General features: G+C 37.5%; 3 protein-coding genes across 4 annotated transcripts; 2 read left to right on the forward strand and 1 right to left on the reverse strand.

Annotated features, from left to right (window-relative positions):
• Positions 1–1,222: 1,222 nt before the first annotated feature.
• LOC107089355 (guanine nucleotide-binding protein G(I)/G(S)/G(T) subunit beta-1-like) lies at positions 1,223–5,815 on the forward strand. The gene is made up of 6 exons (XM_015382096.1): positions 1,223–1,409; positions 1,528–1,594; positions 1,704–1,905; positions 1,992–2,208; positions 3,176–3,318; positions 4,110–5,815. Exons 1-5 carry the CDS (start codon positions 1,280–1,282, stop codon positions 3,280–3,282), a joined length of 723 nt encoding a protein of 240 aa, XP_015237582.1. The 5' UTR covers positions 1,223–1,279; the 3' UTR covers positions 3,283–3,318; positions 4,110–5,815.
• A 1,808-nt stretch (positions 5,816–7,623) lies between these two features.
• LOC107089340 (TAR DNA-binding protein 43-like) lies at positions 7,624–13,016 on the forward strand. 2 transcript variants are annotated; one of them, XM_015382072.1, is made up of 5 exons: positions 7,624–8,357; positions 9,036–9,199; positions 9,284–9,433; positions 9,523–9,693; positions 11,298–13,016. In XM_015382072.1, exons 1-5 carry the CDS (start codon positions 8,117–8,119, stop codon positions 11,787–11,789), a joined length of 1,218 nt encoding a protein of 405 aa, XP_015237558.1. In that variant the 5' UTR covers positions 7,624–8,116; the 3' UTR covers positions 11,790–13,016. The 2 variants fall into 2 exon arrangements, with proteins under 2 accessions (XP_015237558.1, XP_015237559.1); XM_015382073.1 differs by having other exon boundaries at positions 7,625–8,357; positions 9,284–9,424.
• Positions 13,017–14,025: 1,009 nt separating this feature from the next.
• On the reverse strand, positions 14,026–16,365 carry LOC107089341 (centromere protein S-like). Its single transcript, XM_015382074.1, has 5 exons — positions 16,179–16,365; positions 15,942–16,065; positions 14,900–14,933; positions 14,745–14,811; positions 14,026–14,623 (listed from the first exon to the last, which is right to left on the reverse strand). Exons 1-5 carry the CDS (start codon positions 16,203–16,205, stop codon positions 14,510–14,512), a joined length of 366 nt encoding a protein of 121 aa, XP_015237560.1. The 5' UTR covers positions 16,206–16,365; the 3' UTR covers positions 14,026–14,509.
• Between the last annotated feature and the right edge of the window lie 276 nt (positions 16,366–16,641).

The raw sequence follows: 16,641 nt of genomic DNA on the forward strand, positions 1-16,641 counted from the left end.
AAACTGTTGTTCTTTTGGTGTGTATCTTATCGCCTTTTCTCTTAGTGGTGCTCTTATTGATTGCAGTTTTTCTCAAACCTGTGTAAATTGGTTGAGCAGCATTTCAAAAAAGAGAATAAGCTTCTAGTTATAAGCTTTTAGTTATGGTCAATTTGTTTTGTTTTTTTACTTTTATTAACAACATTACAGCCACATTGAAGCACAGCATGGAAGGAGCTTAGGAGCCTTCTGACTGATAGAAGTAAATTACTTACAATAAGAGAAGCAACATCATGCAGTTTGTCAAATATGTTGCTATAAAAAATGTCTCATTAATTTACCAAAATCCAAAGAACAGCTGGTTGACAGTTCAGGATATATAAAGCCAGGAATGCACTTTGGGATCTTTTCAATCGTTGCACACAACTACAGCTCAAACTGTACGACAAAACCACAGGGTTGTGCAGCCCAACACTCTGATGCGACCTTACGACTAGCGACTGAATTTCAATCATGTTTGATTTTTCCCCAACCTTATGATTCCTGATAGTCGTGACAGGCTGGGTGGCTCTCGTTACCCCCTGCACACTACACAATGCACCATCGGGCTGAAAGTCAGCCCGATTGGGAAAAACTCTCGCACAACTGGAAAGTCGCTCCGAAAAGGCCAAAAAAAATAGTACAGTGTATGCCCGGCTCAAAGTGGTCACTTTTAAGCCTGTTTTCACTAAAACTGTGTTTATTTCCTGGTGGAAATCTCCTGAAAGGCTTCAGATTATTTCCAGAGAATGTCTTGCATGTCTGACCTCTCTCTCATCTCTCTTAGCCGCATTCTGCCTATTGAAAGTGTTATCTAAGTTAGTTGGTAGTTACGATTGGATTTTGAAGTTTCTGATTGGCTGGTCCGCTGTCGGTACCAACCAATCTGAAAATCTTGCTTGATTTGATGCATTTTCAATGCTATGTTTGACTTTAATATCTGCTGTTGGAAAACTTTGCCTCTGAAAGGGCCTGAATCGGTCAGTGAACTGTTTCTTTGTTGCTTATGGTAAGTTATACATGGAGGATTATAGTGCTCCCATCATGCCTTGCTGCAGACATGAAGCTACGCCCAGAAAGTGTTTCTATGGACCAGCTTGAACAACCTTATCTCTGTATAGTTCGAGAAAATCTTTTTATTTTTTTATTATTTTTTCAGAACAGTCTTGCTTCAAACTCATATTTCCACTGAAATAACATTTTTCCACGGGGTTGTTGTGTTTTACAGGTTCATGCCATTCCTCTTCGATCTTCCTGGGTCATGACTTGTGCATATGCACCTTCAGGAAACTATGTTGCCTGTGGTGGCTTAGACAACATCTGCTCCATTTACAACCTGAAAACACGTGAGGGGAATGTACGTGTGAGCCGTGAGCTCGCAGGACATACAGGTATATTTTAAACCCCTTACAAGTGCAATGAATTTATGAACAACTGCAGATTTACATGGAACTGTGTTGTTTGCCTTTTATTGACTGGTAACTTCTCAAACTTCTGTTTGTCTGTTAGGATATCTGTCCTGTTGTCGCTTTATTGATGACAACCAGATTGTTACAAGCTCTGGAGATACCACTTGGTAAGTTGAAGAATTGGCCAGAATCCTTGTACCTGTGTTTTCTTGAAAAGCCCAGAATTGAGGGGAACCAAAAAAAACACTCTTTTTTTTTGTTTGTTTTTTTCTGCAGTGCACTTTGGGACATTGAGACAGGCCAGCAGACGACTACATTTGCTGGACACACAGGCGATGTCATGAGCCTGTCTCTGAGCCCTGACCTGCGGTCATTTGTCTCCGGTGCTTGCGATGCCTCTGCTAAACTCTGGGATGTTCGAGAGGGCATGTGCAAGCAGACTTTTACCGGCCACGAGTCTGACATTAATGCTATCTGTGTACGTTTATCTCCAACATGTACTCAAGTTTTAAACGCACACTCCTAAAGCGGCCAATGATAATATTTTTCCTATTAACCTTTCAGTTCTTCCCTAATGGCAATGCCTTTGCCACGGGCTCTGATGATGCCACCTGCAGGCTGTTTGATCTGCGAGCTGATCAAGAACTGATGATCTACTCTCATGACAACATCATATGTGGCATTACCTCTGTTGCATTCTCAAAGAGCGGCCGCCTTCTGCTGGCAGGATACGATGACTTTAACTGTAATGTGTGGGACACACTAAAAGCCGACCGTGCTGGTAAGTATCTGTGAATGCACTCAAACATTAGGGTGTCTGGTGCTGCATATGGATCTCATAAGTGACTGGGAGGATTATGAAAAAAGAATAATGTGTAACTTTGCTGTGTCTTCACATGTAGTTGACATGAGAATGGGGAAAATACTAAAAAGAAAGTCTTGTTAGCAACCACAGTGGTGGAGCTCCAAATCTAAAGATAAATGCTGAATTTCAAAGCTTATTTGTAACAGGGACACAGGTGCACAAAATTCAAAAAACAACATATTGCTCTTTGATGTTGATTAAAAATCTGGAAGAAGTGATTTTACATATAAAGAATAGTGACATAAAGCAATATTGTGCCTCAGGCTGCAGCCGTCTTAACAGTAGCATGATAAAATGCTCCTGGTGTGAGCAGGGGAGCAAAAGGCATATATATAAACAACAATGTGTAAACTTGGTAATGTCTGCTCAAACACACCTTAAATGAATCCAATACCTCTTCAGCATGCCACCAGATGCTGCGGTTCTATTAAACACCCATTCATTGGAGTCAGGTGTGTGAGCGTTACTAAGAACCACTGCTCTAAAATAAAAAAAGAAATAATGCAGTGCACCTTCACTCATAGGGAATTTCTATAAAAGTGAAGTAGATTCTGAAGGCTGTTAAAGTCCTAAATTTTATACTAAAAATGTTGGCCTTTACAAAGTCAGAAACACATCCAGATTTATTAAACTATGGATTAAATTACTTTATAGTTTAAGATCCTGGCCTACTGTTTTAATTTGGAATCTTAAGTCAAAACTATATGTGACTCAAAGCCTCAAAGATCTTTAACAGGCTCAACCTATATGTAGAAATACTGAGGACTTCTGATACTTTAAAGCTAAATAAATGCACAAAGTGAATATGGTTTAAGTGTAATGTTTGTACCATACTGTTCCATCAAACACTATAGTAACTGATTATTTATTTTTTTTCTTGTAGGTGTGTTGGCTGGACATGACAACCGCGTTAGCTGCCTGGGAGTTACTGATGACGGCATGGCAGTTGCAACGGGATCCTGGGACAGTTTTCTGAAGATCTGGAATTGAAGCCTGAAGGTTCTTTTTGTCGTATTTGCATTAAAGGTAGGGAAGCACTAATCCATTTGATTTCAATTTCTCTTTAGGAGCCGCAACTCAAATGGTGTTATAGCCTTCCCTTCATAAGCATTTATTAATCGAGATAGAAGCAGATGTGATGTTGGGCTTTTCTAGGGGAACAGTTTATGTAAAGCTAGATTTGATGTCCTATTTTTAAACTAGGAAAAAATTAAAAATGTGATCTGTTTTTATCATCTCTGTTTTAGTTAGCATGCTGCTAGCATTACTCAGACAGCAAACACTCTGTATTTTCTTAATGATGGAAAAACCTTTCACTGACACTGAAATTTCTGCAGGCTTGCTCTCATATTCAAATCTAGCATGTTTCCCGATGGGCAGAAGTAAAAGCTCAAGAGAATAAAGCAGAGCAACTTTTCTGTTCATTATTCTTACCTTTATCTGCTGAAAGTCTTGCTCTATCTCCCAACCTGAATGAAATGCCTCTATATCTTCCATGTCATAGAAAAGGTTCATTGTTTAACCTTCTTGCATTTAATTTGTCCTGACTTCACCTAAATGCCTCATTGGTACTATGAAAATAACATGCTGTAGTAGCACGATCCATATCAAAGAGTGCTGTCATTGCCCTCTTGTTGTTGAATTTCCGATTCCCCCTAACGGGTTATTTATTTCTCTATCCATCTCTTGTTTCTCTTAAAATCTATAATTCATTCAACTCGGGCGTTTACCCAGCTGCTGAGTGTAAACATCGGTCTATCTGCTTCCGAATAGATCTCTGCTGTCTTTCTCAGTGTTCTGTTGTTTTTCTTCTCCAGATGTTCTTTTAACTCCAAAGTTGACTGGAAGACCATTACAACTTGAGAATGTTCACAGCATCATCTTCAACACTGTTTAAACTGACTTGGACACCACAAAAACGAAGGGAAACAAATGCCTTTCCTACACAAAGAAGAGCACAATTGTTTATCACCTAGTTAAGAAAGGATCTCCTGTGGTATCGAATCAGAAACTTGTGCATTCCTTCTTGGACCATTTTATGTTACCTTGAACGAGAAAACAACACTATCATCCCATGCAAATGTGTGCGTCTTGAAAGCAAATGTTGGAGTGTAATTGTACAAATTATTTAACTTTTTTTTTTTTCTTTTTTCTTTTTTTTTTTTTTTTTAAGATTTCTATTCTGATGGTTTATTATTCTTGATGGCTTTTTCTCTTTGACATATTTCTTTAGTGGTTTTAGATATATTTGAATTACAGCTTGTCTTTGTAATCCAGGTAAATCATATGAGAAAAACATGCAGAAGTAAAAGCTTGGATCATATTACACGAGCAGCTTTCGAATTGTCCATGATGTATTTATATTCTAGCTGTTTTTGTTCCACCACGGCTCTTTGCACATGAAGCTTCGCCTCTAAACTAATAACATTGTTAATTAACCAGGCACATGCTATAAGTTATGAATGCTCATTCCAGTACAAACGGAGTTATGAGGAAAATTATCCAATTAGACCCCTGGATTCTTGTACATGCCTTTTTGACTTTTGGTTGGAAAGGGTAAGGACTTAGGTTTTGAGTTAAATAAGGCATGGCTTGAATTGACTATATAGAGGGGGCTTTGTGTTCTGTATCCACTTTGAGTGAAACACCTCACCTGACTTAAATACACACTTCCTTTGCTTGGGACTGCAGTTACAACTCTGTGAATGAAATGTACAAATCAATGTCTGAAAATAATGGTCTGATGTTTTAAGTTAAGACATGAAATTTTGTCTGCCATGAGTTAATTTAGATGTGCATGCTGTAGACTTGCTTTCAATGGTGCAAAAACCCTAGATTTTCTTTTACCAAAAAGGAGAGTTGACCTATTGATTGAATTTAATAGAAGCCATTTTTTTTTGGCTCCAACTCTGCATACATCATGTACTAATACTGGTAATGCTATGCACCAGAGTGGTCAAGAATGATGAAAGGCTTGATATTAACTTCATACTTTGTGTAAATTATGCTTACCAGTTCTATCAATGCCAATTTGCTTTTTAATATAAATCATTGTGAGAAATCTATCCTCTCTCCTTCCAATCTTCACATTCAATGGAACAAAAATGTCCTTGCATACTGTCCATACTAAAACTTTTGTACATTTTTAATTTTTACTTTTTTTTTTTTTTTGGTCTTAAACTGAAAATCAGAGCATCTGAATGCCATTTCACTGTATACAGAAGCACTTTTGTTAAGGTTGTGAGATTGGTTCACCTTTTCTTTTTTTTCTTTTCTGCAATGATGTACAATAAATGTGATGTATTCGTGTGTGGCCACAAGTGAAAATGCGATTCAACTGAGATTGATTCTCCTTTTCTCTTTCCATTGATAATATAGAGCTCTGCACTCTTATGTACCTTTCCACTTTTTGTATTTCATTTCAGTCTGTTGGTGTTCCACGGTGAGCTGGATGCAAGATAGATACTGTACTAAACTGTACTGTTATTGATTGAAAAATGTAATAAAAAGCTGTTTGAGATCTCTTTTGGTGCATTGAATTAAACCGCTCTAAATTAGGTGAAATGTTTTACATTAGTTTAGAGATTTACAAAAACAGACACGATTATTTTGACTTTTTCCTTCCATGAACATGATAAAAATGAATTAAAGTAATATTAAGAAATCAAACCAAACATTAATAATGAATAGAATGAGCAGCTATGCATGAACTTGATCTCAATGCATGGCTGCTGAATGCTGAAACCAATACAAGACAATAAAAAAGCTATTATCAGTGTCTATCTCTTGGCTAGATTTACCAAACTTGTAACCTTTGTTACTAGGTAATTCTGAGCCACTTAAATAAAACCTTGATATGATCTTCAATATTTGAAGTTACCTCTTATATGAGGATAATCATACAATAATGCTTGCATAACTTGTTGTAGTGACATGATAAGTTGAGCAGACTTGTTTTATGGTCTTGTATGTTTCTGTTGGGCCTGATTATGATTAGGCCGGTATGAGATTCCCAAGCTAACCTAGATCAAAAAGAGCACACAAGTTTAACATCTTATTTTAAAATAACTTGATCTACTCTATTTTAATGGAAAAAGACACAAAAATATAATGAAACTTTTTTTTATACAACTAAAAATCTCAAGGTTTCTACGTGAAACTATAAAAATGTGTAACGGTACCTTTTTCGGTAAAAAAAAGCTTTTAATGGTAAGCTATTTAACATCATTCAATTACAGTTTTAGTTAAATCCAAACTATTTGAAACAAAAGCAGCTGTCCTGCATGTTTTCATTAGAATGGTAGCCAACGAAAAACATTACAGTTAAAGGTCCTGCAAAGACCAACATGTTTTCCATTGAATTTGCTAATCAACTGGCGTACAAAACATACACTGGGTACGCTTAATATTCAGTCGTTTTATTCTATGATCTCTTTTCCTTGAACATGTTTTCATAAAGCATGTTTGTAATAAGTAATAATTGAACCTAACAATAGCCACATATGTTTATAGGTTCGTAGTCCAGGCTGCATTACAATAGGGATGGAAAAAACTTTTTTGTACGCTTGTTGGCGGAGTTTTCTAAAGGGTGCACATTTTCTAAAGAGTGCACATTTTGCACATTTGTTCAAATGTCGAGAACAGTGACCAGTCCTTTTACTACAAAATAAAATATATATATAGATATATATAAAAATAAATATATTTTGAAATATTGCTTTGGGGTGTGGCGGCTTAGTGGTTAGAGAATTGCGCTTTCTGAATTGCGTGGTTCTGAGTTCAAGCCCCACTACATAAACTACCTCTCTGGGTCCCTGAGCAAGACCCTTAACCCCACACTGCTCCCCAGGCAATTAATAAAAAAAATAATAAAAAAAACTATATATATATATATATATATATATATATATAGTTATGTTAAAGTATTTTCTTAAAAGGATGGTTTTGATTATATACCTGTTCCTTAATCTAAACCAATTTGTTAACTTCTTTATGACAGGTTTTATTTCTGTTTTCCTTTGTGCTGATCACCGCCATCTTCCCTTTGCTGTCCAACCAGCTCAGCAAGTTGCCGGAAACAGGAAACTCTGTCTACGGCGACTCATGTCGAAGGGGGGAAAAGAACCAATCAGACTGAAAATCCGCGGTGTAATTCATCTTATTGATAATTATTCCATAATCACTACGTATTCCTGTAACTTTTTATGTTTTATTCAATGTTAAATTGATGGTAGATTATTCCATTCTGCTTTAAAAATACGCGAGTTGGAGAAAATGACCCCTTCTGAGAATGGTTCAGTCCAATGATGACGAATTTCCTGCTTCGCTTAACTCGAGCCATTTTGGAAGGCCTTACGTAGCGTCGTCTGTCTTCTCGTGGAAAAAAAATCTTTAACCAGTGTTTTACTTTACGTGTTTGTCGACGCGACCTCTTGTCAAACTTGTAAAACGTCGTTAACTTACGTAAACAGGTTATAAGAGAGAATCGTTTTATGAAGTTTGTTCTCTGGAGAAGTGCTTTGGAGCTGTTGTCATCCGGTGTTGACGCACAACAACGTCCCGTCTTGCATCGAACAAAGGACTAAAAGCGATGTTCCTCCGTTAATATATCTGAATTATTAAAAGAGCAACACGTTAAATCTATCCTGAAAAAAAACTTTTTTTTCCTTTCGTTTTTTGTGGAGAATATTTTTTTTTTCCCCTCAGAGAGGGAAAACTGATTCAGCTCTGTTAGCATCAGCTAAGGTTAGCCGTACTAGCAGCGAGCTAACCGCGGTTCAGTTTTCATTTAGGAAACATTTGTCATTCGGCGTAGAGAGCGAAAATGGCCGAAGGCTACATTCGGGTGGCAGAGGAGGAAAACGAGGAGCCCATGGAGATCCCCGCCGAGGACGATGGGACGGTTCTATTGTCCACGGTAGCTGCTCAGTTTCCAGGGGCGTGCGGCCTGCGCTTCAGGAGCCCCGTGTCTCAGTGTATGCGAGGAGTGCGTCTCGTGGAGGGAGTCCTTCACGCGCCAGAAACCGGATGGGGGAACGTTGTTTACGTGGTGAACTATCCAAAAGGTAAACATACACACGGTCTGTATGTGAAGGACTACTTTATTTATAATTCATGGGCTGGTACCCCGCAGTGGACGTTTATTTATATAAAAAACACTTTTATTAATGAACATACAAATTTGTCATTTGTTTTTTTTTTCTTCTTCACAGAAGAATTTTTGTCCATTATATAATTTGATCATTCTTTTTTGTTCCTTCGTTTGAATAAAAGATACATTAGAAATGGGCTTTTACCTCTAAATCGCCTTAGATCAAAGTAATTATCCAAAATAGATTAAATCTGTGTTCATTCTTACAAACGCTGACTATAACAAAGACCTGTAACTTAATACAAAAATTTTAGTCTAGTAGATCTTGTTAACTTACTAGGAAATATCCATGAATATCTTTGACTCAGGTGGCTAATTTCAAGCATGTTGTTTTATGGTCTTTAAATTTGTTGTAAGGGTCTTTTGATTATTGCAAGTTTTTATGTGGGTACATTCATATAAAATAAATAATGACATCAAATGTCTTCAGGCTAGGAGGTCAGCAAAAAATATATACTTTGCTTTGAATATGTATTACTCCGTAGGTGTTATCCATTTCATATAACATTACTTTACTTGTCATCCTGAACAGCTTGGCTTTCTGTGGGTGATTTAAAATAAAATAGACATTTTTTATTTGTTTTCATTTTAGACAATAAAAGGAAAATGGATGAAATTGATGCCTCCTCTGCTGTGAAGATGAAGAGGGGAGACATGAAGACCTCTGACTTGATTGTTCTTGGTCTCCCTTGGAAAACAACTGAACAGGATCTGAAAGACTACTTCAGCACATTTGGGGAAGTCATAATGGTTCAGGTACCTCTCATAACACACTTGCTTATTAATCCTTTTCTTAAGGCGTAGTTCCATAAATGTTTACGTTTTTTGCGGCTCTTTCAGGTAAAACGAGACGCTAAGACTGGTAACTCTAAAGGATTTGGCTTCGTGAGGTTCACAGAGTACGAGGCTCAGGAAAAGGTGATCTCCCAGCGCCACATGATCGATGGGAGATGGTGTGACTGCAAGCTTCCTAACTCGAAGGTGAATATGGTAATGTCCATCCACATAGCTGCTTATAATGGGCAAAAAAAATGAATTAACACGCTATAATAACTACCTTCCCCTCATGTTGTTTACAGCAAGGTCCCGATGAGCCGCTTAGGAGTCGTAAAGTGTTTGTCGGTCGTTGCACAGAGGACATGACCACAGATGACCTCCGTCAATTTTTCATGCAGTACGGAGAAGTCACAGATGTTTTCATCCCCAAGCCATTCCGTGCTTTTGCCTTCGTTACATTCGCAGATGATCAGGTATTGTATTAAACACAATCTACTGTCCTGGTGTTCCTTATAAATTTTAGTGGTGTTTTTTAATCACACTGTTTAAGACCCTCCAGGGCTCAATGTTAACCATTGCCCAATCTACCGGGGCAAGTAGTTTTTATTGTTGGGAGAGTACAAATTTCATTGCATTTGCCTGCCGGGCAAGTGCAATGATTGCAAAAAAAAATGTATCACTCAATATTACTTTAAAATCACCGACATTCGATGAAAACGACACAGAAGCGTTGCCGGTGCCATTTTTGTTGTTTTGTACACATTCTTGCGTGATTTGAAAAGGCGCGTGATTTGAAATTGCCCGGGGATTTTCCGCCAGATGGCGTGAGTTTTGTCCATCTAGCAGTAATTTTGATGTAGTTACCAAAACGACAAACAGCTGCATTTATTTTGTCAGGGAAAACTAATCCTGAGTCAGTTAAAAGTCAGGGAATTCTGAAATTATGTAAGACTGTGGAAACCCTGTATAAAGTAACTATGTATAATGATTCTTTAGAAAAGTTACATTATATTAATAGTATTATCTTGTATAAACATACTGTGACTCTAAAATAAGTTATTCATTGTCACATTGACTTCTGTCTTGTGATTTATCTTAAGTTTTTAACCCTAAGATAAAAAAATCTATATTTTTCCAAGCACACAACAGTTTAAAGTAAAGTTTAATTTGAAAAGAATGTGCAGGAAGGATTAAAAAGCATACAAGCAACACAGTAATGTAGGCTTGAGTTCATTACCTGACACATGCATATACACACCAGGGACCTGTAAACTTAAAAAATACTGAATTACAAAAAACATTTAAAAAACAAACATGTTTCATTGATATATATATACAAAAATGAATATTAGGAACTATATTTATCAAACATTTTACTGGGCAAGTAAAACTTGTTCCTGGGCAAATTAAATGTGAAAGTCCGGCAAGTGGTAAAAATCCTTAACGTCAACTCGTGCCCTCAATAAAGGTTTTAATGTCAGATAATGGTAACTAGATTAAAAAACCACCTTTTAAAAATATTTTGTAGGGTGTAATTTATGTGATTATATATAGAATTCAGTTTCAATACCCTTGTTAAGGCTTGATTACTACCAAAGGTGTAGAATCACTTGCATAGATGGCTAAAATAGACTACACAGTCTTAAACATCGACTAATATGCTGTCATCTAAAGAAACCAAATGGATAACAACATCATAAACATCCCTCCATCTACAAAGGATTACAAAGCCATTTCAAAAAACTTTGCTCGAGCAAACCACGGCTAAAGCCATTATCCACAAATGGAGAAGCAATAGAAGAGTGGAGATTTTTCCCAAGAATGGCTTTAAGATCTTTCAATCAATGACAGGAATCATGAATAACTGTTCATGAGAACAATTCCTCTCTCGAGGGCACCATTAATAGGTTCATGTTTGTGTGGTTAACTCTTATATTCCCTTAAATTCAGTAATTGGTATTTATTTTAGTTATCTATGATTATCGTTTAGAACAGTTTAATGACCTAAAGTATGATGAAAAAGGAAAAGACAAACGTTTGGTGCTAAAATTTTGTTTGTGTTGTTTGTCCCCCACAGGTTGCCCAGTCTCTTTGTGGAGAGGATCTCATCATCAAAGGTGTCAGCGTGCACATCTCAAACGCTGAGCCCAAGCATGGCAACAGGCAGTTTGATCGCACAGCCCGCTTTGGAAATGGTTTCGGGGCCCAGGCGTTCGGTAGCAACCGTAGTGGGTTGGGGAGCAGCGCCAACAGTAGTCTGGCTAATTTTGGTTCCTTTAGCCTGAACCCTGCCATGATGGCCGCTGCTCAGGCTGCTCTGCAAAGTAGTTGGGGTATGATGGGTATGCTGGCCAGCCAGCAGCAGACGTCCACCTCAGGTAGCAGCTCTAGCGGGACAAGTTCAAGCAGGGAACAGGGTCAGTCTTTCAGTGCAGGCAACAGCAACTATGGCACCAGCTCGGCCAGTCTGGGCTGGGGTTCAGGGTCAAACTCTGCAACCAGTGGTAGCGGCTTTAGCTCAGGGTTTGGATCCAGCATGGAGTCAAAGTCCTCTGGGTGGGGTATGTAGGTTTAGTGTTTCTATGGTAAGTATCCAGAGAGATGAGTGTTTTAAAAAGTTTGCTTCTGGTGTTGATGCGTTTATGACATCTAAAAACTTTTGTGAAAGATGTTTTGTACATTATAACAAAAACAAACAAAAAAAAAACTGCTAAAGATATAATTTAGGGATTGTTGCAGTGAATTGTTTACCAGGATCTCTGACTAAAGTGCTATTTTTGCTGTCCCGTATGTTTGTATCCATTTCAACTGGATTCTCTAATGCATGTATTGTGAAATGTGACGCCCCATTTAGAAAATGCATGAATGTCTGTGGTTCACCATTATCCGGCTTTTGTCACCATCAGCTTGAAAGGCAATCTTGCATTGGAAAGAATCTGGTTGAAAACTAAATGTCTATTTTTTATTTTTTTATGAGTACAACTTTATTTGCAGTCAAGTTCTGTGGAAAAGCCTTCACTGAAATCTCTTCTGCAGTATACTTCTCTTCCATTTCCCTGCGAGGAAGCTCCTCTTTGGCAGCATTCTTGGGGTGATACCCGTATATCTCCCTCTTCCCACCTGTAAATGCTATACCATCAAAGAACGGCCTCACTCCGCATGGTCTGAGAGACGGTGGGTGTTTTCACTTTTATCCACTTTTTTTTTAAATGGAGAGAACTGCGCAACTGACATTTTAAGAACTGATGAGTGCGATTGAGGATGGCTTGTGACGAGGAGTGAAGCAATGAGTGAGCGAACGGAGAGAGGCGCGTGGAAAGGACTGGTTGTGCAGTGGTAGAGCCCAAATCTGACTGCTTTCTGAGTGTGTGAGTGGAAGCTGCGGATGCGACAAGCGCCTCCCCTAACATGGACATTCTTTAATTATTACGTCAAGATTTGTCCCTTTTTTTTGTACCTTTGCAAGTTTTTTCCTTCCTTCTGAGTATGTCTAAGTGCAGAAATATAAAACCTGTAGTGGAATGTTGTGATGAATATTTGTATTGCTTGTATTACCTGATTTGAATGCTGTATGGTGTGTGCTTTCATGTTAATCGAACTGATCTGTAAGTGTGTTCTTGATGTGGATGACACCTGCTGAAGACTCTGGGGGGCCGCGAGTGAGGATGTGAGAACGTGGAGACGTGTGTGTCCAAGGATGCCCAGTAGCTCTTTGTTGTTTGTGAGGTGTTTTAAAAGAAAAAAAAAAACATGTCAAATGAAGAGAGTTCTCTAATAAAGTTCATTTGAATAGTTACTTAGCTTATGCTGCTTGAGTTGGTTTGTCAAATCGAAAACATCTAATTCGATTCACATATCTAGGGACCTTGGGCTCTGCTGGTCGAGGTCTCCGTTTGAACCCTGACCTGAAGGATGAAGATGGAAGTTCCAACACTTTCAGTGTGTGGCCTTCTCAGACATGACATGGGGTAGTACCTGTCTTTTTGCTGCTTTCATTAGATTGAATTCCTTTTTATAACCATCTACCTTTAAGGTACATCCAGGTAAAAACTAGTTGATCACTCATTTGCGTCGAAGGGAAATTTGTAGCTCAGTACCGTATGCAAACCTTAGAATTCCAGGTTACACCATGTAGTTTTTTTTTTTTTTTTCACCCTGTAAGATCCTTTAAAACATGTGTAAGTTCTGATGTATTGAGTCAGGAGTCAAAGTGCCATGCAGCTTTTGGATGTTTTCCTGGTTTAAACAATGCAAATCCACATGCCTGCTAATCCACAAATTGTCTCATTTAGGTGTGTTAATGCAGGAACACCTTAAAACTAAGGACTAGAGATGGAAACTTGTGGATTAAATGGTTTATTTATTGGAGCTATAAACCTTAGGCAGCTTTCCTGTTAGATAAGTACTTATGGTTCCATCAGTAACAGTTTACCTTTCAAACTCAAGTCAGAGATGAGTCATAAACATGTAAAAGACCATACTGATATGAAGTGTTTTAGCAGTAAACCCTCCATCTGTATTCTTGTTTCTTTAATATCTTTGAAGCCTTGATAGCATTTCCAAATCTGTTTTGTGACAGAACCAAACTCCTTGCTGTATTGTCTTCAGCAATTTTCCTTCCTTCTGTCTCTTTAAGCTGCCTGCTAATATATTCAGCAAACTGTCTTATGATGTAATGTCTTCCTCAACATGTGAGGTGTTTTTATTAGAATGGTGATAAGGTATGGTTTGACATCCACCAGGGTTAACTTGAGCTGATTATTTCTTGGTTTATCTCTGCTTTTTTGCTTTATAAACATTACACATCGAGTCACTTGAAATCCTAAACCAAAGTTTGTTCAAAGTGTAGACATTAGCTTTCTTTTTGCCATTTTGGCTGCTGGTTCCAGCCTTCAAAGGTGTAAACCGTAGCCGTGCATCATTTTGTACTCATTTATCTGCTTTATTATTAAACCATTTTTCTGCATAAATTAGGTTATTTGACTCCAATAAGTAAGGCAGCATCTGCGGGGGGGTTACATTTTTACTGTGGGTCAAACTTTTTATAAAAATCTGCCACCCCAAACTGGCATAAGAACTTTATGTATATAAAAGTTATAGAACACATCCATAAAATAAATGCATCTTTGCTCATTTGAGGGTTTGTTTCATTATAAACACGCACAAAAATAAACAGTTGTATGAATAGATCAGGACAAAACATCAAATGACATTGAAGCCTTTTTTGGTCAGTCTTGTTTTTCTATTCATGTTGGGCATATGTCAGGTGCTGCAGGCTTCCCAGTGTCCTCATTCTTTACTTTCCTCCTCTGTGTCTCTGCTCTTCCTCTTCCCTGTATTCTTCTTTCTGGTATCTTTCTGCTCCTGGGCCAATTCTTCACTTTTATTTTGTATGTGTCTGGACTGAAATAAAGAGACATGAAACAAATCTATAATGTGTACTGTAGAATATCTATGCATTACATGTACAACATTGGTATACTGAAAGTATGACATGAAATTGTCATTTGATTTTACAACTAACCAGAGCAGTACTGCGACGAGCTAGAAGCTTCACATCCTCTGCAGACACCGTAGTTCTTTTAGCATGTCTAAAAGACACAATAAGTTGAGCTACGAAGTTCTTGTGTAGTATTTAACCAACCAACAGTTATAATTTGGTTCAACTTGAAGTCTTACCTTGCAAAAGCTTCTAGATCTTTGGCAAATATATCTGAAAAAGAAAGTCAAAGTATTTAATCTTTTATTATATTTATTGGGTTACAGAGGAATGTCCCTACAGCTTTTTCAGAATAAGCATTTAGTTGATTAAAATTAAACAATTGTATACAGTTGTAAAATTTGCATCAAAAGGTAATCACTAGATGGATCCACTCTAGAAGTCCATAAAGGCTTAAATAAGACTTAGATTTTATTTTTTCATTTTATATACATGAGTGTAAAAATTTTTTTATTAAGAACAGCTCTCTAGACTATATCATTTTTTAAAGTGCAGCCTTGATAAGATAAGCAGCAGTGACGAAAAACAGTAATGTAATGTAAACTTATGACTGTATATTCAGTTCTAATGTGTAGGTTTGTTTTTTTAATAACCCATTTTACATAACATTCAGCAGTCATTTACGGAACCATGTGAATTCAGTTCAGTAGTTGTTAAAAATAGATCTATTATTTGTGTGTTTTTAGCTTTCTTACTATATTTAAAACATTTGAAACATATCTACTGGTCCAGAAAGTAATTTACGGTAAAATACACATTTGGGGTACTTTTTTCACTACCAGGTTTTCTGTGTTTATTGTAAAGTTTGTCTTTAATAATTTTTTTAAGTGGGATTAAAAAGTCTTGAATTTAACTTGCCTTATGCTGTATGAACCCTTTAACGGGCTTAAAACAAAGTTAAAAATGGAGTTTCAATGCTAGCACTTTTAAAGGTTACAACTTTTCTAAAAAGGCTTTAACAAACAAAGTTATTTAAATATAATTCAACTAATTTTGCAAGAGGTTCTATACGTTAGCTGACTGAATTATATAGTAAACTGAGTGCAGAATCCGGATTTAACATTCATTCTGGTGTATTTCTTTTAATGAACCATAGCAGCACATCCAATTACTTTGTCAACACAGGAGGCTAAGTCTTTATGCGTGTAAATATTGAGTCTAAAGTGATTATTTTCCAGTAATAAACAGAAGATCCTGAATCGACTCCATGCAGAAACTCACCGCACTCTCTGAATGTGGTCTCTGCTATGGCTGCCACGGCCTGCCGGCTGAACTCCCTCCGGTGCTCCTCTGCGACCCTCTGACATAAACGACCTACCGTGTAATGAACCGCTGCCTTCAGCCTCTGTATAGAAACGCAAAGTTTACAGCCTTTGTCATGGCTCTGCAGAAGGATAAGGCCAGTAGCATCTAGCTTGGTGCACAGTATGCTAACAGCGACATTAAAACTACTCTTACCTGGTGAGTGTCTTCTTTCTCTGACATTTTCTGAGCTGCTGTGATATAAATTGAAGGAATATGCGTATTAAATCAGATATACGTCATGTAGAAATGCACCTTGGATTTGGTAACATGATGCAAGCTAGTTGCTAAAGGGAAGAACTTCCCAGTTTTAGCTCACAAAACAAAAACTCGCGGCTTTCAGCCAACGACGGCGCTTTCTGAGCTGGAAAATTAACAGCGCCCCCTACTGGTTCTTATTTACAACTTTTTTTTTCCCCCCAAGTGCCGCTCCAACTGAGCAACATCATAAAGGTCTAGATTACTAAAGAGATTTCACGTATTTTATGAAAATTAAAAAAATAGCGTAACGTTTTTTAATACACTTATCATACTTTGGTTGCTGAAGGACATAAAACTGTTTAATAAGACCGTAAAAATTAGATTTAGTCCCCTTGTCTCGCTTTCATTTCTAGGTTTT

Source organism: Cyprinodon variegatus, unplaced genomic scaffold (genome assembly GCF_000732505.1).
Source record: "Cyprinodon variegatus isolate N-32 unplaced genomic scaffold, C_variegatus-1.0 Scaffold248, whole genome shotgun sequence".
Taxonomy (NCBI): Eukaryota; Metazoa; Chordata; class Actinopteri; order Cyprinodontiformes; family Cyprinodontidae; genus Cyprinodon; species Cyprinodon variegatus.